The following is a 23513-nucleotide window of genomic DNA, read 5'->3' on the forward strand; positions in this document are numbered from 1 at the left end:
GGTCGGATATCTAGAATGGTCTCCAGTGCCCTAGTGGGCTTGGTCCTCATCGCTCCACCTATGCCAAGACAACATGTCCTCTGAACCTGATGTATGGTCTTTATGTTGCGCTTTTTCTCCATAGCAGTTCACCAGTATTGGTCTAATCACGCTCCTGTAGAGACAGTCGACTATCCTAGGATTCAGGCCCCATTACGAGCCTGCGGCCCGTCTACATAATGCCAAGATCACACCTTAATATTTGACCTTGTCAGATATCGAAATCGCCTTATTGAGGAAACGTAGTGGGTTAAATTGGCCCACCTTCGTCTTCCTTATGAACCGGCATATTTCAGTCTTCTTTGGGTCTAGCCCAGTCATATGCAAGACACTTTCGGCCCTTCTGCATAGCTCATTCGGATCCTTACCCCTTAGAAGTATTATAACATCGTCTGCGTAGCAGGCGGGTTCAAATCCCTCCTCAGTCAGCATCCGTAATAGGTCATTTATGGTGGTCACCCATATGAGTGGCGATAAAATTCCCCCCTGTGGCGTGTCCTATGCCACTTTCTCCCTTATATTTATGCCATGGGACACACAATTTATCCACCTGTTCCTTAGCATATGGTTTATCCATTCTCTAAGGACCGGGTCCACCCGGTACTGGTCTAAGGATTGGATCAGTGTGTCGCTCCGCACATTGTTAAAAGCCCCCTCGATGTCAATGTATACCGCCAGTGTGTACGTTTTGGCATCGAACGATTCTTCTATTTAATGCACAACCTCTTGCAGGGCAGTCTCCACCGACATAGTCATGCTGTTTGTATTTGAGCACTTCACTGGATATGATACTCTTTATCATGGTGTCCACAATACGTTCCATGGTTTTGACAAGAAAGGACGTAAGGCATATGGGTCTGCAGGCCTTTGGTGTCGCATAACTTGCCTTGCTGGATTTGGGTATAAACACCACCTCCTGCCAGGCTTTCGGAGTATATGCAAGTCGTAGGCAAGCTGTGAAAATGTTTGCCAGACGAGGCGCCAGATAGTCTGCCTCTTTCTGTAGTAACGCCGGAAATATTCCATCAGGAATATCACTCCCATGTCGTCAACTAAAGTTTCAGTTTGGACATTGGTTTTTGAGAGAAACTTTTTTATCTTAGCGGCGTCATTAACGCTATCGACCTGTTCGCAGGAGGCACGTTTTGCTGCTCTGGTAATCTTATTGTATACCTTGAGCCGAATGTAATACACATCCCAATAAACTTCCGCCTTTTTTCGACGTGCTCTGTTAAAAAGTCTGCGGAACTCTTTCCCAATATTGCGAATCTCCCCGGTCATCCAGGGTTTTTCTTGGGCGGATTTCCTTTCCTGAAGAGGACAACTATCTTCGAAGGACCCCAGCAGTGCAGTCTTCTATGCTTGGACAATCTAAATTATCTTGCCCAAGTCTTCTTCTGAGAAGCCTTCCGAATTTTGTCCAGTTGGTTTTTAACTTATTCCGAAAGCTTATCGGATTCGGCGCTAGCCGTGCTATTCTAAACCTAATGTAGCGATGGTCAGAGAAAGAGTGTTCCATGGAGACCCTCCAGTCCTGAACTTCATCGATTAGATTTTCCGAACATATCGTCACATCTAATACCTCCTAATGTGCATTAGTAAGCTAGAATATTTTCGTAATGCTTGCAAGGCAGGAACAATTTTTTGCTGGGATGTTGAGTAAACGAATATAGCGCATAAGTATTATAAACTATAACATCTGCCGCTGGTGTCACAATGTCCTTGTTTCCTTAGTGGTAATGGAGTATGGGTTCTTTATTTCTTTCAGGAGTTTGTAGGCATAATGCAAACGCAAATTTGGCCATGAATATTCCACTAAGGAACCGTGGCAAACTTCTCACATATTATTGGGTGCTGTCCGATTCAAATTTGAAGGCGTAAACCCAATCAAATACGAAACTTACATCAGAGCAACGCCCGTCTTCACAATGGTGTCATCCGATTCCCATATTAAACTTTGTGAGGGTTCCCTATAATAAATTTTTAGTATACCCACAAAAAAAGGTTGCTACAACAACAGAAAATCAGCTGAAAGGGGGAGAATAGTATTTTTGACCGAACCAGAAAACCTTTTGTTTGGCAGTACCCAGGTAATTTTCTCTTTGAGTCGTGAAGGCTTTTTTCATATTTTGAAGGTCTAATTTCTGATTCCGATATATTTTAAAAGGTATTTTATATCAGAAGCTCCAAGTAAGGTATCATAAGGCCACTTTTCCATGCACCCTTTTCAAGGGGTCACATGAAAAAACACTCGGTTTAACCTTTTAAGTTCACGCAAGGTATTCTTTTCATGCGATATCAATAAAATTGGGATTGAGATAGGTTTTTTAAGCTCCAACTATCAACTCAGCCGTCACAAACATCAACGGCAGTATTCAGAACACTTAATGAAATCTCAAAATAGGTTTATTTGGCAGTTCTATAAATGAAATCTATCAGGAAACCTATTTCAAAGCTACATAAAGTTTTGTGAATACCGGTGTTAGATATGCCCTTAAGCTTATACATAAAGATATACAAATGATTTTCACTGCTCATCGAACATTTAAAACTCCAATTTGTCTTTGGCAAATTCCCAGACTAACAAGAAATATTTTGAATGTAAATTAATTTCATGTACTGTTGGCAATATACGTACTTGTTTATTAAAGGATAACACCAATAATGCACTTCGTCCTTTTTAACGTCCTCCTTTGTGTATGAAGTGTATATTTGTTATGGGTACGAAAGCCAACATTACGAGTGTGTGCGGTTTTGAGCTTTTTCCCGTACACACACACACACAAAAGATTTTACACACGTGAGTGTCGCTATATCACGTGTTTTGCACTCATAAATAATATGTCAAGTTAAGGACGTTTACCATATTTTGCGTTGCATGCGACAACTTTGGATGCGTTGTCAACCCAAGCACTGGCACTCGTGGCACGGTCTGCAGGTTAAGACCCTCGTTAGCCGAGGGAATATGACTAATGTGCCAACAAAATGCATACAACAAAAACACACACACACACTCACATATTGTTTCAAAAGTCGATTGCATCGACCGACTGATGGGCGGGTTGATGACATTCTCATTTGTGTTCCACAACATAGCCGGAAGCTCATGGGTGGTAATTTTTACATGAGTTTCGTAAACAAAAGGGACAAATGATCACCAAGGGCTCTTGGGTACATTGTGGGCAGAATTGCATTATACCGCTGATATGTTGTTGTTAGGTCATAAACAAAACGATGATATCAACAGGACCTTAAGCAACAAAGGGAATTCATGTACTAGTAGTGTCCAGAAAATAGGAATATTGGGAGCATAAGAATATTAGAAGCATTCTGCAAAAGAAGGATGTTAAAGTTGGGCTATTCGTAGAAACTTATTTATGTCCCACCCTATTAATGTGGTTTGAACTCAAATGAGGAGTCTTCTCCTAGAACAAATGTTTAGTATATCGATCGCCTCAAAATCATTTCCTGATTCCATGGAGTGATGTCCGTCTCTATACTCATGAACAGATGTAACTAAATAAAATACAGTTTGCAATTACTGACCGAATGCAAATGCAAATTTGCCCATTAACATTCCATTAAGGAACAGGGGCAAACTTCTCACATATGAATGAGTGCACCTCTTTGTGGAGAAATTTTTACATGGCTACCATACCAAATGGTACAGTACCTCACAAACGTCGCCAGCATTAGGAGGGGATAACCACCGCTGAAAATTTGTTCAGATGTTCTCGCCTGGACTCGAACCAGGCAGTCAGCGTTATAAGCGAACAAGCTAACCTCTGCGCTATGGTATATTACCTCTACAAATGGTATCAAGACCTAACTGTTTTCTGAGATAATCGGATAGGCGATACAAGAAAATCCAGTCAATAGTAGGTTTTCAAATGCACGAAAGGTTGGATTGGAGTATTGAGTGGAGTGGGTGTGTTTTCAATTCCCTCAAAAAGGCAAAAAATTTTATAACCACTCAAGGCATACCATCAGTCGCCTATAAGCGTTGAGCGAGTAGCACCCTCTTGGCGCATGTCCGCCTAAAGGCCGAAACAAAATGTGCGAGATAAGCTTTGTTTTTGAGCATCGCGTTGCAAAAATGCAACTCTGCATACAAGGTTTTGATCGAGTTTGGTAGGACTCTTCTTAAATGTTGGTCGGAAATTTCCTACCAACATTTAAGAAGAGTCCTACCGTAAGTTTTCGTAAGTGATAACACGGTTCGTAGGTAAGAATTAGCTAATAAGATACCACTATACCACTACTGTGGTACAGGGTATTATAACTTTGTGCATCTGTTTGCAACGCTAAGAAGGAGAATAGCTAGAGACCCATCGATAAGTATACCGATCGGCTTAGAATCACTTTCTGATTCGATTTAGCTATGTCTGTCTGTCCACGTATTCTTGTAATCAAGGTACAGGTCGCATTTTTTGTCCGATTTTCATAAAATTTTGCTTAAGTCACTTTTTTGGCCCAAGGATGAACGATATTGATTTTGCAAAAAATTGGTCCAGGTTTAGATATAGCTCCCATATATATCTTTCATCCGACATGTCCTTTTTAAGCTGTAGAAGCCACAATTCTCACCAAATTTGGTTCAAAGTGTAATTTTGGACGTTTTAATATGTGTGCAAATTTTTTCCAAAATCGGTCCATATTTCGATATAGCTCCCATATATATTTCATCCGATATGGCCTTTTAAGGCTGTAAGTGACACAATTTCGGTCCGATTTTAAAAAATTTTGAACGAGATGTTTTTTTTCACATCCCAATACGTTTGCAAAATTTCATAAAATCGGTTCAAATTTAGATATAGCTCTTATATATATCTTCCATCGGATATGGTCTTTTAAGGCTATAGAAGCCAGAATTTTGGTCCGATCTTCACACAATATTGAACGAGATGTTTCATTTAATGTCCCAATACGTGAGCGAAATTTCATTAAAATCGGTTCAGATCGGATTGTGAGATGGGGACACACGTCACCTGTTCAGAGTCGCAGAGTTGCAAAATCTTGCCTTCATATTTCATGGATGGGGGTGTATTCATTTGTTACAAAATCTTGCCTTCATATTTCATGGATGGGGGTATATTCATTTTGTCATTCCGTTTGCAACACATCGAAATATCGATTTCCGACCCTACAAAGTATATATATTCTTGATCAGCGTAAAAATCTAAGACGATCTAGCCATGTCCGTCTATCCGTCTGGCTGTTGAAATCACGCACAGTCTTTAAAAATAGAGATATTGAGGTGAATCTTTAAATAGATTCTTTTTTTCTCAATAAGCAGGTTAAGTTCGAAGATGGGCAATATAGACCGATCCGCCGATTTAGGGACTTAGGCCCATAAAAGCCACATTTATTATCCGATTTTGTTGGAATTTGGAATAGTGTGATGTGTTAGGCCCCTTTACATCTTTCAGCAATATGGCATAGATCGATTAAGATTTGCATATAGCTGCCATAAAGACCGATCTCTCGATTTAAGGTTTTAGACCCATAAAAGGCGCATTTAATGTCCGATGTCGACAATAAAGGGATCGGGGGTTGTGTTAGGCCTTTCGACAGCCCTCTTAAATTTGGCTCAGATCGGTTCAGATTTGGATATAGCTGTCATATAGACCGATCTCTCGACATAATGTTTTAGGTCCATAAAATGCGCATTTATTGTCAGTTTTCCCCGAAATTTGAGACAGGAAGTTGTGTTAGGCCCTTCGACAGCCTTCTTCAATTTGGTCTAGATCGGTTCAGATTTGAATATGCCATATAGACCGACCTCTCGATTTTAAGTCTCGGCCCCATAAAAAGTGCTTTTATAATCCGATTTCGCTGAATTTTGACAATATGACTTATGTTAGGCTTTTCGACATCCTTGTCTTGTATGGTTCAGATCTGCCTATATTTGGATATGGCTACCAAAAAGACCAATATTTTGTTCTACAAAATTGAACAATGACTTGTACTTAATAGACCTATCGATATCCCTGTCGAATTTGGTCCATATCGGACCATATTTCGATAAAGCTGCTAGGGCATAAATTATGTATTTTTCACCGTATTCTGATGAAAGGTGGTTTACATATATACCCGGGTTTACATATATGGTGGGTATCTAAAATTCGGCCCGGCCGAACTTAATGCATTTTTACTTGTGAATTTAAAGTTTTTTACCCTCCACCATAGGATGGTGGTAGGTATAACTCCTCGAAATATTCGTATATATTCGTTAAAGTATATATATACTTGATCGTCATGTCATTTTAAGTCAATCTAGCAATGACGTCCGTCGGTCAGTCCGTCCGTCTGTCTGTCGAAAGCACGCTAACTTTCGAAGGAGTAAAGCCAGCCGCTTGAAATTTTGCAGAAATACTTCTTCTTAGTGTAGGTCGGTTGGGATTGTAAATGGTCCAAATCGGTCCATGTTTTGATATAGCTGCCATATAAACCGATCTGGGATCTTGACTTCTTGAGCCGCTAGAGGGCACAATTCTTATCCGATTTGGCTGAAATTTTGCATGAGGAGTTTCATTATGACTTCCAACCTTGCTGAGTATGGTTGAAATCGGTTCATAACCTGATATAGCTGTCTTATAAACCTATCTGGGGTATTAATTTCTTGAGCGTCTAGAGTGCGCGATTATTATCCGATTTGGCTGAAATTTTACACGACGTGTTTTGACTTCAAACAACTGTGCTAAGAATAGTTCAAATCGGTCCATAACCTGATATAGCTGCCATATAAACCGGTATGGGGACTTGACTTCTTGAGCCACTAGAGGGCGCAATTATTATCCGATTTAGCTGAAATGTAGCATGAGGTGTTCAACAACTGATATGATATAGCTGCCATATAACCGATATGGGATCTTGACTTCTTGAGCCCCCAAATGGCGCAATTCTCATCCGATTTGAAATTTTGCACGTAGTTTTTTGCTACCACTTTCAATAGCTATGTTAAGTATGATTCAAATCGGTTAATAATCTGGTATAGCTGTCATATAAACCGATCTTGGATCTTGACCTCTTGAGCCAATAGAGCTCGCAATTCTCATCCAATTTGGCTGAAATTTCGCATGAGATGTTTTGTTATAACTTTCAACAACTGTGCTAGGAATAGTTCAAATCGGTCCATAACCTGATATAGCTGCCATATAAACCAATACGGGATCTTGACTTCTTGAGACTCTACATGGAGGAATTCCCTTCCGATTTGGATAAAATATTGCATGAGGTGTTTTGTCATAACTTCCAAGAACTGTATTAAGAATGGTTCAAATCGGCCCATAATCTGATATAGGAACCATATAAACCTGTCAGGGGACTTGACTTCTTGAGCCAATAGAGCTCGCAATTTTCATCCAATTTGGCTGAAATTTCGCATGAGGTGTTTTGTTATAACTTTCAACAACTGTGCAAGGAATAGTTCAAATCGGTCCATAACCTGACATAAATGCCATATAAACCGATATGGGATCTTGACTTCTTGAGACTCTACATGAAGGAATTCCTTTCCGATTTGGATGAAATATTGCATGAGGTGTTTTGTGATAACTTCCAAGAACTGTATTAAGAATGGTTCAAATCGGCCCATAATCTGATATAGGTACCATATAAACCTGTCTGGGGACTTGACTTCTTGAGCCAATAGAGCTCGCAATTCTCATCCAATTTGGCTGAAATTTCGCATGAGGTGTTTTGTTATAACTTTCAACAACTGTGCTAGGAATAGTTCAAATCGGTCCATAACCTGATATAGCTGCCATATAAACCAATACGGGATCTTGACTTCTTGAGACTCTACATGGAGGAATTCCCTTCCGATTTGGATAAAATATTGCATGAGGTGTTTTGTCATAACTTCCAAGAACTGTATTAAGAATGGTTCAAATCGGCCCATAATCTGATATAGGTACCATATAAACCGATCTGGGGACTTGACTTCTTGAGCCACTAGAGGGCGCAATTATTAACCGATTTAGCTGAAATTTTGTACAACGGCTTCTCTCATGACCTTTAACATACGTGGCAAAAATAGCATAAATCGGCTTATAGCCTAATAAAGCTCCCCTATAAACTGATCTCCCTATTTTACTTCTTCAGCCAATATTCAGTATTATGGTCCGAAAGGAACCATAACTTGATATTGTTCCAATAACATAACAAGAGCTCGACAAATGCGATCCATGGTGGAGGGTATATAAGATTCGGCCAGGCCAAACTTAGCACGTTTTACTTGTTTTTTTTTTTTAATTTGTTTTTTTTTGTAGCAGTATTTGGTACACCGAGGTGGCAGCCCTTGCGGATGAAGGATTCCATTGGGTCAATCCGGTACGTACAACCGGCTGCCATGGGATTGATATGGAATTTGTAATGTGAAAAGACGAACAGAGTACCAACCCAAATGGACGAAAAAAATGTTAGCGAAAAGCTGTACTTCAGATTCGGCCACTTTCCCATGCTAAGTGTCTTGTCCCAGCTCCCACATCCGTTTAACAGATAGTCATAACCAGTGACTTAGTCACACTCGGAAAATTTTGCAAATATATTACATCCATACTCCCAATAACCGGCTTCGATGAATTTAAAATTAATAAAAAGCAATTTTAAATTCACAACAGCATCTACAAAGCTAATTAAAACAAAAGTGAAATGCTTAAATTTCAAACGAACTTTTTTTTAATTTTTTTATTATAATCTTAATAAAATAATATAAAAATAATAAAACAAAATATTTTGTTATATGGAATATACGTAGATTGGTTACTGTTTTTGATTTGGCATTTGCTTTTTATGCGTAGTTTTTTTTTAATGCAAATAAGTTATGCAAAATGTGTGGTTCGAAAATATGTGAAGTGTTTATATTGGTTAAATTATGAATGAGAGTATAAACGAGAATCACAACATCAACAACAATTAAGAATCGTTTGTTTGAGTGTGTGTGTGTGTGTGTGTGAAAGTCAAAAACAACATTAAACAAATTAATAAAAGCAAAGAAAAGATTTGATGGTGATGTTGGCCTAGATTAGCAGAAAATAGGATAGGAGTAAAGTACGAGTATGTTTAAATAAATTGTTCATTTTGTGAAATGGTAATTTTGGTCCTTTCATGACGAATTTGGTTAGGACTTTGGCATCATTAACATCCGTTTTAGACATCATTGTCATCGAGACGGTCATTGTCTTCAAGCACCTGCTTGCGGGCATCTTCATACGATGGAACATCCTGCGTATAAGAAAATGCAAAAATTAATTACAATTCTTGAAAAATATTCCAAAAAAGATTACAAATTACTTTGAAAATATTGAAAGCGTTAACATATGATAAGAAGCTATGATGATGAGAAGTTGTGCCTTAGTCAGTTTTGTGCAACATATGTTTTAGGTTATAAATTTCCTTCACCTATCTTTCTTTGTTAGACTTACCACAATGAGATATTGGTCATTTTGTACTCGCATATAAAGGGTGATTTTTTTGAGGTTAGGATTTTCATGCATTAGTATTTGACAGATCACGTGGGATTTCAGACATGGTGTCAAAGAGAAAGATGCTCAGTATGCTTTGACATTTCATCATGAATAGACTTACTAACGAGCAACGCTTGCAAATCATTTTCAGTGAATGGGCCCTAGAAAAGTTGGCAGAAAATCCGCTTTTTTATCGACAAATTTTGTTCAGCGATGAGGCTCATTTCTGGTTGAATGGCTACGTAAATAAGCAAAATTGCCGCATTTGGAGTGAAGAGCAACCAGAAGCCGTTCAAGAACTGCCCATGCATCCCGAAAAATGCACTGTTTGGTGTGGTTTGTACGCTGGTGGAATCATTGGACCGTATTTTTTCAAAGATGCTGTTGGACGCAACGTTACGGTGAATGAACACATTTCGAACCGAACACTGATTTTGGTAATAAAATTCAATGATTTGCAAGCGTTGCTCATTAGTAAGTCTATTCATGATGAAATGTCAAAGCATACTGAGCATCTTTCTCATTCACACCATGTCTGAAATCCCACGTGATCTGTCAAATACTAATGCATGAAAATCCTAACCTCAAAAAAATCACCCTTTAGGTCAAGCTAGTCAGACCCATATTAATGTTTAGACTTTTTTTGCACTACAGCGAGTCAACGCCATTACCGGTACGCTTCTTTCAATATCTGTTAACCATACATTTGTATCGAACATACTTATTTCGTTTCAGTCCGTGTGTCTGTCTATACGTCCTTTTATTAGTTTTTATCACCCTTTAACTTTTGCAAGGGCAAGTCCACTAAAACAACCCTTCACGTCCTAATCAGCCGCACAGAAAAAAATAACTCGTAGAAAAAACTACCTTAGCTAACTTATCCTTCACAAATAAAGATTCTCATTTTTGGCGATTCCCTCTATCAATAAGTGCCGTCCGATTCAATTTTTAATCTCCTTTTAAAGCCGAGCCCGAACAGAATGCCGCAGGGCGATACCTCTTTGGGCAGACATATTTACATGCCATATTACATGGCATGACAAGTTACCTCACAAATGTGCCCAACATTAGAAGAGGATAACCATAGGTAAAATTTTTTCTAATTTTCTCGCCAGGATTCGAAACCAGGTTTTCAGCGCCATAAGCGGAAATGGAAACCTCTACGCCACGGTGGCCTTCCGTCACATCTTTTTTTAATAACTTAAATGTATGTCATGTTGTATGCTGTTATTGCAATTTAGTATGATATTCAATTAAATAAAATATAAGGGCATAAATTGTTGTTTGCATATATTGACGAAATTATATTACAAATAGCTACTTCTAATGAGCAAAATTAATATAATATGATGCATGAGTGTTAGTATTTGAATTTCAATTTGAAATCTGTTGAAATTCATATTATGTTTAATAGTGTATGTAAATGTCTACACGGTATATATTACTTCATTAAAAGCTATCGTTGACATATACAATAATTAAAATGAAATGCATACGTTCAAATGCGCATTTGAAATCAATAAAAATTGCAAATACGACTGGAAAGTAATAAATGCTGTAAATTATATTGCAATTAGTAAAAGGCATGCACGCTATTTGATATCTTCTTACAATCTGTGAAAATATTTTATTATACTCGCAGAGGGTGATGCACGCCTACAAACTGCCTACAAAACGAATGTCAACGTCAAAATTTACTCTGAACATATCAGCTCCACATTACCAATACTAAATATCTACCCCGTTTAATGCATGTACATTGAATTTACGACTTGAATGGATGATATGATTGAATTGGCGTAGCCTTAGGTTTTTGCAACAAAGTTGATTATTACAGGAAAGTTAAGGTACAACTTTTTTCAACAAATTTAAAATGTTCCTATGGTACCAACAATTTTACAAAATATGCCTTATCAACTGAAAATTTTGGCCGGGCCTATACTTGGATACCCACCACCATCGATTCTGACAAAAATTTGCATATATTAACCCAGTTCATGTTTGGATGAGTTTGAAGAAATTTAATATGAAAATGTTGGCTCTTCTTGGGAGGTGGCGGGGCCCACCTAGATATCCTACCCTAAATAAGGATACCAAATTTCTGTTTTTGAGTTATTATAAACAAACTAAATTTCGCTTAAATTGCCCCACCCATCTCCGAGATCTGGGTAAGGGGAGGAGCCGCCCATTAAAGTTTGGATATTCGATCTACTTAAGTCTCTTTGCCCTGAAAGTGGATATCAGATTCATACTCTACTTTCAAAAACCACATTTGAGCTACATATTGCTATAGTCGGTATATATGTGTGATTTAGGAGGAGTTTATGGAGTGGGATGTCCCTGAAACACTTGGCCATAAAACTGATATCAGGTTTGAGCCTCTTTTCCAGAATCCACAAATATTTCCAGTTTAAGAGGGAGGTAGAGTGGGGCGGCCACCAATGCACTTAGCCCTGAAAAAACATCAGCATCGTGCTCTACTCTCAAATTTCTTTATTTGAGCCCCAATTGCCATTGGCTTTGGGGGAGTTTATGGGGTCAGACGACCCCCAAACACTTGGCCTCAAAATTGGATATCAAGTTTGTTTTCTACTATCAAATATCTATTATTTATTGCCATAGTCGGCAATCATGGCCGGTTTGAAGGGAGTTTAGGGGGCGGACCCTGAAGTAATATCAGAATCGTGCTATAGCACGATTTTGTTTACCTATAATGTCAAGCATTTTGAAAGTGGCTATCTAGATATTTAGGGCAACGGATCTAGTTCAGAACCACACAAATTATTATTTTTTTTTTTGTATTGCTTATTGACATTCAAAATCATATTTTAAAGCTACCACTTGCAATACCACATTTTTAAAGATTCGTAGATCCTTTAAAAAGTGCTCCTTTACCCTCAAATTGGGATGAACACGCTTAATTTGAGGGTGAAAAATTGTACTCTACTACCAAAGACCTTTTATTGCTGTGCTATTATATCCTGATCGATCTTCATATATTACTATGAATTCATTTTTTTTTGGTAGGATAGGGGGAGGGGGATTTCCCTCTGACAAATCCTTTCATTTGAGTACAATATCTTCTCGGTCGTCCTACATGTCAGTTTGTTGTTGTTTTTATTGGGATGAGAGGGTCACTCCGTAGACACCTTGGACCAAATTCTTATAGCAAATGTGTACTCAACTTCCAAACACCTTTCATTTCATATCCATATTGTTCCAATTGGTAAACATGCCCTGCTGGGAGGTTTTGGGGAGTGGGATGGCGCCTCAGACACCAAGGAATACATTTTTATATCAGATTCTTACTCCACTTTTAAATACCTTTCATTTGATGTCCATATTGTCCCAATTGGTAAATATGCCCCGCTGAAGGTTTTTGTGGTCTGAGTAGACGCCTGAGATGCCAAGGAATAAATTTTTATGTCGGATTTGTACTCTACTTTTAAATACCCTTCATTTGGTGTCCATATTGCCCCAATTGGTAAATATGCTCTGCAGGGGGTTTTGGGGGGGTGGGAAGGCGCCTCAGATACCAAGGAATAAACTTTTATGGCAGATTTGTACTCAACTTTAAAATTCCTTTAATTTTATACCCATATTGCCCAAAGTGGCGAAAGAGTCCTGTATAGGGTGTTTTTGGGGGTGGAGGACCTCCCCAAACATTTAGGATGAAATTTATATACCAAGTACGTACTCTACTCTTAAATACCTTACGCTTGATACCCATATTGTACCAATCGATAAACATGTCCGTCCGGGAGTGTTTGGGGATGGGGTTATTTGACCCAAAAATGTTATACCATTTTCATATATTTGTGGTAAAAATATCGCTTAAAGCGGTGCACCCATCTCTGAGATATGGCGTGTTTGAAAACTGTGCTAAGGGAGAGGGTCCGGAAAGGTATTTCAAAGAGCTTTTGCAATAAAAAAGTTCGCGGAAAAATTTCGAACATGAGTTATATATTTGGGGCAAAATCGAAAAATATTGAAATGATTTTTATACCCTACACCACTACTGTGGTAAAGGGTATTACAACTTAGTGAATTTGTTTTTAACACCCAGAAGGAAGAGAGGTAGACCCGTATAGGCTCAAAAACGGCTGAAACGATTTAAATTTTCATAATGATCCCGTGGTGAAAATAGGGTATTACATTTTTTGATATCTGAAGGGGAGGGCGGACCCTCCCCCTCAACCTATTTTTCAGAAATTCCAGATCTTGGCGATGGGTATGGGATTTAAGCGAAATTTTGTGTAATCTCTTATAGTAACCTAAAAGCAAAAATTTGGTATAAAAAATTCGGAAGGGGTATCTAGGGGTATCTACAAATGAAAGGTATTTAAGATTACAAAACATATCTGATATCCAATTCTTGAACCAAAACACCCCTAAATCGGACATATTTACTATACATACCAATATGGGACTCACATGAAAGGTATTTGCGAGTAGAATACGAATCTGCCATCCAAATGGGCGACCAAGTTTCTTTCCCAAAACACCTTCCAAACAGGACTTATTTACTTACCATAAGAATATGGAGCTCAAATAAAGGGTATTTGAGTGTAGAATACGAATGCTATACCCAAATGTTGGGGGCCGCCCGTCTCCAAAAATACCTCCCAAAAAAACAAATTTACTTCCATAGAAATATGGGGCTTAAATCAAAGGTCTTTGGGAGTAAAGCACGAATCTGATATCAATATTCGGGAAAAGTGTCTATGGCGCCACCCCACCCCCATAACACCACCCAAATAGGAAGTATTTGCTGATCATTGAAATATGGGGATCAAATAAGTGGTATTTTAGAGTAGAGCACGAATCTGATACATATTTTCAGGGCCAACTCACTGAGTGGCCGCTCCACCTCCTAAACCGGACATGTTTGCAGACTATGGGAATATGGGGCTCAAATGGAAGGTATTTGTTAGTAGACCACTAATCTGATATCAATATTTCGGACAAACTGTCTAGGGGACGACCCACCTCCATAACAACCCCCAAATAGGACGTACTTCCTCACCATGACAATTTGGGTCTTAAAGAGAGTGGAGTTCGACATTTATTGTTTTTAGGGCCCATACCCAAACCGGACATATTTGCTGCCTTTTGCAATAAGGGGTTTAAATGAAAGGTATTTGAGATTAGAAAACAAAATTTAATACTCAATTTTGAGGCCAATGGCAATATGGAGCTTAAATTAAAAAATTATATTTGAGAGTAGAACAAGATTCTGATTTATTTTCAGGGCTTAGAGTTTGAGCGACCTCCCCACTTCCCAAACACACACCTAAATCGGACATATTTACCGACCAGGACAGTGTGGGGTTCAAATGAAAGATATTGGAGAGTAGAGCATGAAATTGACACCCGCTTCCGCGACCAGTTTTCTGGGGGTCTACTCTTTCTCCAAAACAAACAGCAAATATTTACTGACCATCGCAATATGGGGTTTAAGTAAAGGGAGTAGAATACGAATCTGATATTCAAATGTGGGACCATGAAATTGGGGCACCGCCCCTTCCCCAAAATTTTTTCGGTAATTTTAGGTTATGAAATGAATAACTTTTGGTAGGATGGGACAAACTGCACCAATTTTTATACCCACACCCAAGGATGGGGGTAAATTCATTTTGTAATTCCGTTTGCAACACATCGAGATATCCATTTCCGACCCTATTGCAAATTGCAAATTTTGCCCATGAACATTCCACTAAGGAACAGGGGCAAATTTTTCACATATCAATGAGTGCAGTCCGATTCAAGTTTAAGCTCAATGATAAGGGCCCTCCTTTTTATAGCCGAGTCCGAACGGCGTGCCGCAGTGCGACACCTCTTTGGAAAGAAGTTTTACATGGCAAAGTACCTCACATATGTTACCAGCATTAGGAACATTTTTTCTGATGGTCTCGCCAGGATCCGAACCCAGGCGTTCAGCGTCATAGGCGGACATGCGTACCTCTGCGCTACGGTGGCCTCCGACCCTATAAAGTATATATATATTCTTGATCGGCGTAAAATCTAAGACGATCTAGACGTGTCCGTCCGTCAGTCTGTTGAAATCACGCTACAGTCTTTAAAAATAGAGATATTAAGCTGAAACTTTGCACAGATTCTTTTTTTGTACATAGACAGGTTAAGTTCGATGATGGGCTATGTCGGACTATATCTTCATATAGCCCCCATATAGAGCGATCCGTCGATTTAGGGTCTTAGGCCCATAAAAGCCACATTTATTATCCGATTTTGCTGAAATTTGGGACAGTTAGTTGTGTTAAGCCCTTCGACATCATTCGTCAATTGGATCGGTCCAGATTTGCATATAGCTGCGATATAGACCGATCCTACGATTTAGGGTCTTTGGCCCATAAAAGCCACATTTATTATCCGATTTTGCTGAAATTTGGGACAGTGAGTTGCCTTAGGTCCTTCCACATCTTTCTTTAATTTGGCCTTGATCGATTCAAATTTGGATATAGCATCCATATAGACCGATCTCGCGATTTAAGGTTTTGGGCCCATAAAAGGCGCATTTATTGTCCGATGTCGCCGAGATTTGGGACAGTGAGTTAAGTTAAGCCCTTTGACATACTTCTGCAATATGGCACAGATCGGTGAAGATTTGGACATAGCTGCCATATACACTGATCTCTCGGTTTTAGGTTTTGGGCCCATAAAAGGCGCATTTATTGTCCGATGTCGCCGAAATTTGCGACAGTGAGTTGTGCTAGGCATTTCGACGTCCTCCTTCAATGTGGCCCAGATCGGTCCAGATTTGAATATAGCTGCCATATAGACTGATCTCTCGATTTAAGGTTTTGGCTCCATAAAAGGCGCTATTATTGTCCGATTTCGCCCAAATATGGGACATTGAGTTGTGTTAGGTTCTTCGAAATTTTTCTGCAACCTGGCCCAATTCGTTCCTGATTTGAATATAGCTGCCATATATACCGATATCTCGATTTAAAGTCCCCATAAAAGGTGCATTTATAATCCAATTTAACTGAAATTTGACACAGTGACTTATGTTAGGCTTTTCGACATCCGTGTCGTATATGGTTCAGATAGTTTTTTTTTAGATATAGCTACTAAAAGACCAATATTTTGTTGTACACAATTGAACAATGACTGGTACTTATTAGTATTTGGTCCAAATGGGAACATATTTTCATGTAACTGCTATGGGACATAAGGTGTGCAATTTCACCGGATTTTGATGAAAGGTGGCTTACATATATACCCGAGGTGGTGGGCATCGAAAGTTCGGCCTGGCCGAACTTAACGCATTTTTACTCGTTTTAATAAAATATTCAATCGGTTCACAAATAACCCCACAATTTCAAACATAGCGACAAAACCTTGACTAAAATTTTCACAAAAAATATTTGTAACTCCAAAAACTCATTGCCCGGCTTTTGCGGCTAATAGATACCGGCACTTAGGTGGGAACACAATACCAGACATGAACCAACCTAGGAGCGTGGCATGTTAAACAATTAAGAATATCCGCACCCCCTTTTTAACCTAACCTTAGTCCAATAACTCATAAGCCCTTAGAGATTTACATTTCAGAATGTTTTTGTAGGGATTTAAGAGTTCTATCTTTAAAAAAGAATCAATCCGATCGATCCATAAATAAATGTTTGGCAAGCAATTCAAAATTTGACATGCTCGAGGGGACCAAATTCCAAGTCTCATAAATCATCTACTAGACCACATAGTGGGTCCCCAAATTTTGCATACTTATTGAAAAACATCTCAACATTAATGTTAAGTAACGTGTACATATCTCTATCCGTTCAAAAGTTACAGAATTATTTCCAAGAATTTTCGATTTGACAACACTGTGCGACGGTGAGTTTTTTTTTTTTTGCCTCTTGGGTTAAGAGTTTTTAAATGGCATTACATACACCTTCCACTGGATTTTAATAAATAAAGCAATGTAGTATTCTTTTTCGAAAATCTCAACACTCAAAGCAAAAACCTTTTCGAGCTCGATTTCCAAACGATGGATGAAAGAAGTATTAGTTTCTACGTGGGTTATTAATAATAAAAAAAAAATAATTATTAAAATTTAAAAAAAATACATATATATGTGTATATTTAAATTGATTTAAAACTACAGCACTGCAAAGTACACACAACCAAACACTCAAAAACTGCATGCATGTTTAATGCTTACAAAAAAATGGATTCATGATGTTAAAAATTAATGAAGGTGGTTAATTCGATTAAATGAGCTAAAAATTTGTGTTAAATTGTTTTGCTAATTTTTTTTTTTTTTTTTTGTTGGTTAGAATAACAAAAAACATTTCGGAAAACATTTAAATGATGTGATGCCATATGAACAAAGGACGAAACTTTTTACTGACCTGCCAGAAACCATCTTCCCAGCTGGGGAACAAACGCTTGAAGACTCGCGGCTCATGATCTTGGGCAATGCGAATGACGCTGACAGTGTCAATGGTACGATCAGTGGGTTCAGATCTGATGTATTTCTGTTGCAGGGAAAGGATAAAAGATTGAATTTCAACAATTTTTTCCACACTCATTCTTACCTTGGCCATATCCAAAATTCTGTTATTCTCATCTTCGGTGGCACCGCTGCCCACCCACATATAGATTTCATCACCAGCATCCACAAGCATAACATCATCCATATCCAAATCGGCCTGCTCGAAATGATTGACTTCCTCTACCTTAATGCGATGGCGCAACAAACGGCAATGGAAAAGACGGGGTTCCAAAATGGGCCTACCACCCTTTTCGACCAGGCTACGATCGTAGCTACCTTCACCATTCAAATCATCCCAGAATTCTTCTGGTTCTGCACCCTCTTCAATAACTTCAGCCTCGGCATCGGGCCAATAGTGGACAAAGCGCTCTTTAGCCACTTCCTTTTCGAATTCCGAAGCAGCCTACAGACACATAGAAACATTGAAATACACTTTAATTTAGCCTTGACCAACATAATAAGGGCGACGCTTACCAATCCAATCCAAATGTAAACCTTGTTGCCATTATTCCTAACCAAAGCAAAGACATCGGTGGAAGTCAGGGAGGAAGAATCAGCCTTGACCTCATAGGTTTGTACACTACCCTCATCGGCACCGCGTATATGGAATAACTGGGGTCCAGTGGGCATGCCATTTATCATGGTCAACAATTTACCCTTGAACATCTTAATGAAATGTCTGGGCTCATGGTTTTGCACACAGCGTATCAAAATGCCATTCTCCTCCATAGCCATGGACATGCCATCTTCGAAGGCTTGATGTTTGGCCTCATCACTGGCTCTAGCGCCTTCCCACACATACACCAAGGTACCAGTCTCACCATTCTTAGATTCATATTTGTAGGGTATGAGGTAGGCGGCAAAGCCCAACAGGGGCATTCTCTCCTCAAACGCAATGCGATTACGTTTAACTTCTCCCGAACCAGTTCTGGTCACATACTGGGTCAATTCATCCATTTCCTGTTGGCCATTGTCGGGCATGAAGCCAATAGCATGGCCACCACGCTCCTTGAGACTCTTGAGCACAGAGTCAACATCATCTACATCGAAATCTGAGTCGTCGGTGTCATAACCCAAGGCAGAACGCACCAAACGAGTGTGGGACATACCGACATCGCGCCAGGTGGCAAAGTATTGCTTGAAAGGAGCCGACTCAGCACCTTCGACCACACGATGGATTTGGGTCCAGGCTGGATATTTCTTGGTGCGCAAAAACTCTTGGGCCTTGGCCATGGAGTCTGTCTTCTCCTTTTGAGTGGCCCCACGACCCACCCACACATAGATACCAGAGCCAGTATCCAGGATAAAGCAGTCTTGCGATTGCAACATTTCCTGGCGCAAAGGTTTCTGGGCGATGGGATCGATTTTAAGTTTGCCAGTGCTGTCGCTAACCTTGTACAAGGTCACCGAGTTGGCATCAGCTGTCTCGAAAGCACCATCCTCCTCGGCCGTAGATTCTTCGGGTACCTGTCCAGGGGACCCGGATCCCAAAACAGTAAAGAATTGCTGTTTGTCACCATCAGTGCTATATTCATCTGTGTGGCAAAGATGAAAACGTCATTAAAATATTGTCGCCCTACTGTCAGCGTCAACGCTAACTCCTCCACTTAACACACGACTTACCAATAATTTGCACTCGGGCTCGGCCATTATGATCCTGATCTCTTATCTGATTTGCGGCACTAATGGCTTTCAATTTTTCCACACGTTTAGCCTGGGCACCCACATAGACATAAATATCATTACCAGCATCCAATATGAAGCAATCGCCCTTGTTCATCGACGACACGGACAAATTAACTTGACGCACACGTACGTTACGTTTACCCTTTACTTGGAAGAGGCGCTTCTCGCCTTGTGCATTCGTCTCGACATGCTTGAAGCCGCTGCCAACACCACCCTGTTCATAGCGCACACCTGCATTCAATAAATCGACAGGCAGGACAGCAGCCGTGTTCCAGGCAGGCAAACGACAGGCGGAATACACACACACACAATACGGATAATACAGAGAGGGAAACGAAGGAAAGCATCGTAGCATCGTAGCAACAAAGCAGCAGAAAAGAAAGAGGAAGTAAAATTACAGGTAAGTATGTAGTCACTGCGTATGTAGGTGGGTAAGCATAAATGTAATGTGTGTAATGGTAATTTGTAAAATGGCAGCATATTAAAGAAACATTTAACCGAATGAGAGTAATAACTTAATTAGATTGAAACTGAAAACTGCTCGACTCCAGCCTTGTGGTTAACTACGATTTTTTTCAAATGGATCTTTCGTCTAGGCGAAACAAGCAGAAGTTTTTTTTTTTTAATTTGTAATGGCAAAGGTGGCAGAGCAACTGACAGTTCGCCTAGGCAGGATCAGTGGTAAATGTGATGGCAAATAACGTTATTGGCCATAACATTTAACATGTTTTTAACAAAATGTTACTGAGGGAAGTTTTTCCGATGCAAAACGGGTAGGGGGAGGGGCACAATTTTATGCTGTTAGCTTTGACGCGGTAGTAAAGCGAAGTTAAAAGTAAAACCTTAAATGGTAATGGCCTGTGAAAATTGTATGTTGAAGTTAAGTTCTATGTAGAATTTTTACTCCATCAATGTAAGTGTTGAATTTCACTTCGTTTATTGTGTATATGTAGCACAGACAGAAGTTGCTGAATGTTAGGTCGGGGTGTAGTGGGTTAAAACCCAAAAAGGCCAGGCCAGTTTGTGACATCTAATGGCCCCGCTTTTAGAATTAAATGAAAAAAGTTCTGTCCGATACTCTGAGTGGCTGCCTTGCCTAGGTAAACGAATCTAGCACTTTACAAACGATGGGCAGTGGCTTATTATTTATTTATTATTATTATTATTTATTATTTATTATTATTATTTATTTATTTATTTTTGATATACCCACCACCATAGGATGGAAATATTGATCTGTGACCACAGAAAGGGATATATATTCTGGATCGTCTCGACATTCTGATTCGATCTAGCCATGTACGTCCATCTGTCGAAATCACGATAGCGGTCGACTACCCGCTTTAAATTTGGTACAGATACTTAATATTGATGTTGGTCATTGGGGATTGCAAATGTACCATATCGGTTCAGATTTAGATATAGCTCCCATATAAACCGATCTCCCGATTTGACTTCCACAAATTAAAATCATCTCTTCCAACAACATTTCTAAAACAATATCTAAAATAATCAAAACAACCATAGCAGGTAAAAAGGCGTTAAGTTCGGCCGGGCCGAACTTTGGATACCCACCACCTCAGGTATATATGTAAACCGCCCCATAGCAGCTATATCGAAAATTTGTTCCGATTTGGACCATATACTAATAAGTACAAGTCATTGTTCAATTGTGTATAACAAAATATTGGTCCTTTTAGTAGCTATATCTAAAAATAAGCCGATATGAACCACGTATGTCGAAAAGCCTAACATAAGTCACTGTGTCAAATTTCAGTGAATTATAAATGGGCCTTTTATGGTGCCAAGACTATAAATCGAGATATCGGTCTATATGGCAACTTTATCCAAATCTGGACCGATTTGGGCCTAGTTGCAGAAAAATGTCGAAGAGCCTAACACAACTCACTGTCCCAAATTTCGTCGCAATCGGACAAAAAATGCGCCTTTTATGGCCTCAAGACCTTAAACCGAAAAATCGGTCTATATGGCAGCTATATCCAAATCTGGACCGATCTGTGCCAAAATGAAGGAGCATGTCAAAGGGCCTAACACAACTCACTGTCCTAAATTTCAGCGACATCGGACAATAAATGCGCTTTTTATGAGCCCTTAAATTGAGGGCTATATGCAAATCTTGATCGATCTAGACCATATTGCAGAACTATGGCAAGGGGCTTAACTTAACTCACTGTCCCAAATTACGACGACATCGGACAATAAATGCGCTTTTCATGGGTCCTAAACCTTAAATCGAGGGATAGGTCTATATGGCAGCTATATCCAAATCTGAACCGATCTAGGCCAAATCTTTGTCGAAGGGCCTAACACAACTCACTGTCCTAAATTTCAGCAAAATCAGATAATAAATGTGGCTTTTATGGGCCTAAGATGCTAAATCGGCGGATCGGTCTATATGGGGCCTTTATCCAGATAAAGTTAGATATAACCCATCTTCGAACTTAACCTGCTTAAGGACAAAAAAAAAGAATCTGTGCAAAGTTTCAGCTCAATATCTCAATTTTTAAAGACTGTAGCGTGATTTCAACAGACAGACGGACTCTGCAACGGCTAAAGCTATTTGCCCGTGTCATACATCAAATTAAAGGCCATTCTCTTTTTGACATTTTATGTTCAATGAGGAAGAACATAAGTAGTACTGAATTCGAGATAATAAAGCCAATGTCCCTTAAAAACGTTGCACGTAACCCTTGTCCTGATTGTCAGTCTGTCGTTTTTAGTAATTAAGGTAGAGATAGCATTTATTATTCAATCATCACGAAAATTTACATATATCACTTTCAAAGCCCACTTTCTAAGCTATAAGAAAGAAAAATTCTACTAATTATACCACAGCACCAGACTACACTTTCTATGGAAATTTCAACTAAATCAGCTCAGCTGATTTTTATACCCTACACCACTTCTTGAGGCCACCTTAGCACAGAAGGTAGCATGTCCGCCTATGATGCTCAACGCCTGTTTGCTCCTATTCCTTAGTGGAATGTTCATAGGTAAAATTTGAATTTTGAAGGTATACCGATCGAATTAATAGGTATACCGCTCGTAATCACTTTCTGATTTGATTTAGCTGTGTCCGTCCGTCTGGCTGTTTGTCGGTTTGTCTGCCCATATTAATACTGTAATAATATCATCATCACGAAATAGGACATTCGGAAGTCTCTTAGCTCACATATGTATATAAATCGCCCGACTTTCAACTCTAAAGTCTTTGCAGTCACATTTGAGAAGAATCCCTTGATATCTTCTCCCAACTTTGCACTTCACTTTCTTCTTCCACAAAACGTGTGAATTTTGATCGAAATCGGTTAAGATTTCGATATAGCTCTAACATATATATTCGTCCGATTTAAACTAATATTGCGATTATTTGGCCATTTGTTAGCCGATCCACATGAAATTTCGCACAAAAAAAAATCCCTTATGTCTTCCGGCATTGCTGTTGAATTTCATAGAAATCGGTTCAGATTCAAATATAGCTCCCATATACGGGTATATATTTGTATCATCCGATTTCAGAATTTAAGCCTTTGTCAGCATATTTCTTACCAGATTTTCCTGAATTTTGCACAATGCCTTTTTCTATGGTTTTAACTATGTGTACCGATTTTGGTAAAAATCTTCTAAGATTTAGATATAGCTCCCATAAATATTTTCGTCCGATTTTGACTAACATTGCAATAATTTGATCATTTGTTAACCGATCCTCACAAAATTTCTCACTAAAGTTTCAGTTACGATCAATGGATCAGATTAAGAAGCATCTCCCGTTTAAACGT

At 39.1% G+C, this 23513-nt stretch overlaps 1 protein-coding gene across 3 annotated transcripts in view; it reads right to left on the minus strand.

Annotated features, from left to right (window-relative positions):
- Positions 1 to 8698: 8698 nt before the first annotated feature.
- The window catches only part of LOC106084472 (gelsolin), a 134045-nt gene continuing 119230 nt past the window's right edge, over positions 8699 to 23513 (minus strand). For all 3 annotated transcript variants that reach the window (XM_013248174.2, XM_013248175.2, XM_059364115.1), the window contains 5 exons: positions 19651 to 19944; positions 18502 to 19562; positions 18071 to 18430; positions 17885 to 18010; positions 8699 to 9267 (listed from right to left, as the gene is read on the minus strand). In XM_013248174.2, the coding sequence (XP_013103628.2) occupies positions 9193 to 9267; positions 17885 to 18010; positions 18071 to 18430; positions 18502 to 19562; positions 19651 to 19944 (1916 nt within the window). In that variant the 3' untranslated portion in view covers positions 8699 to 9192. The remainder of the gene's footprint in view (positions 9268 to 17884; positions 18011 to 18070; positions 18431 to 18501; positions 19563 to 19650; positions 19945 to 23513) is intronic.

Source organism: Stomoxys calcitrans, chromosome 2 (assembly GCF_963082655.1).
Source record: "Stomoxys calcitrans chromosome 2, idStoCalc2.1, whole genome shotgun sequence".
NCBI classification, from domain to species: domain Eukaryota; kingdom Metazoa; phylum Arthropoda; class Insecta; order Diptera; family Muscidae; genus Stomoxys; species Stomoxys calcitrans.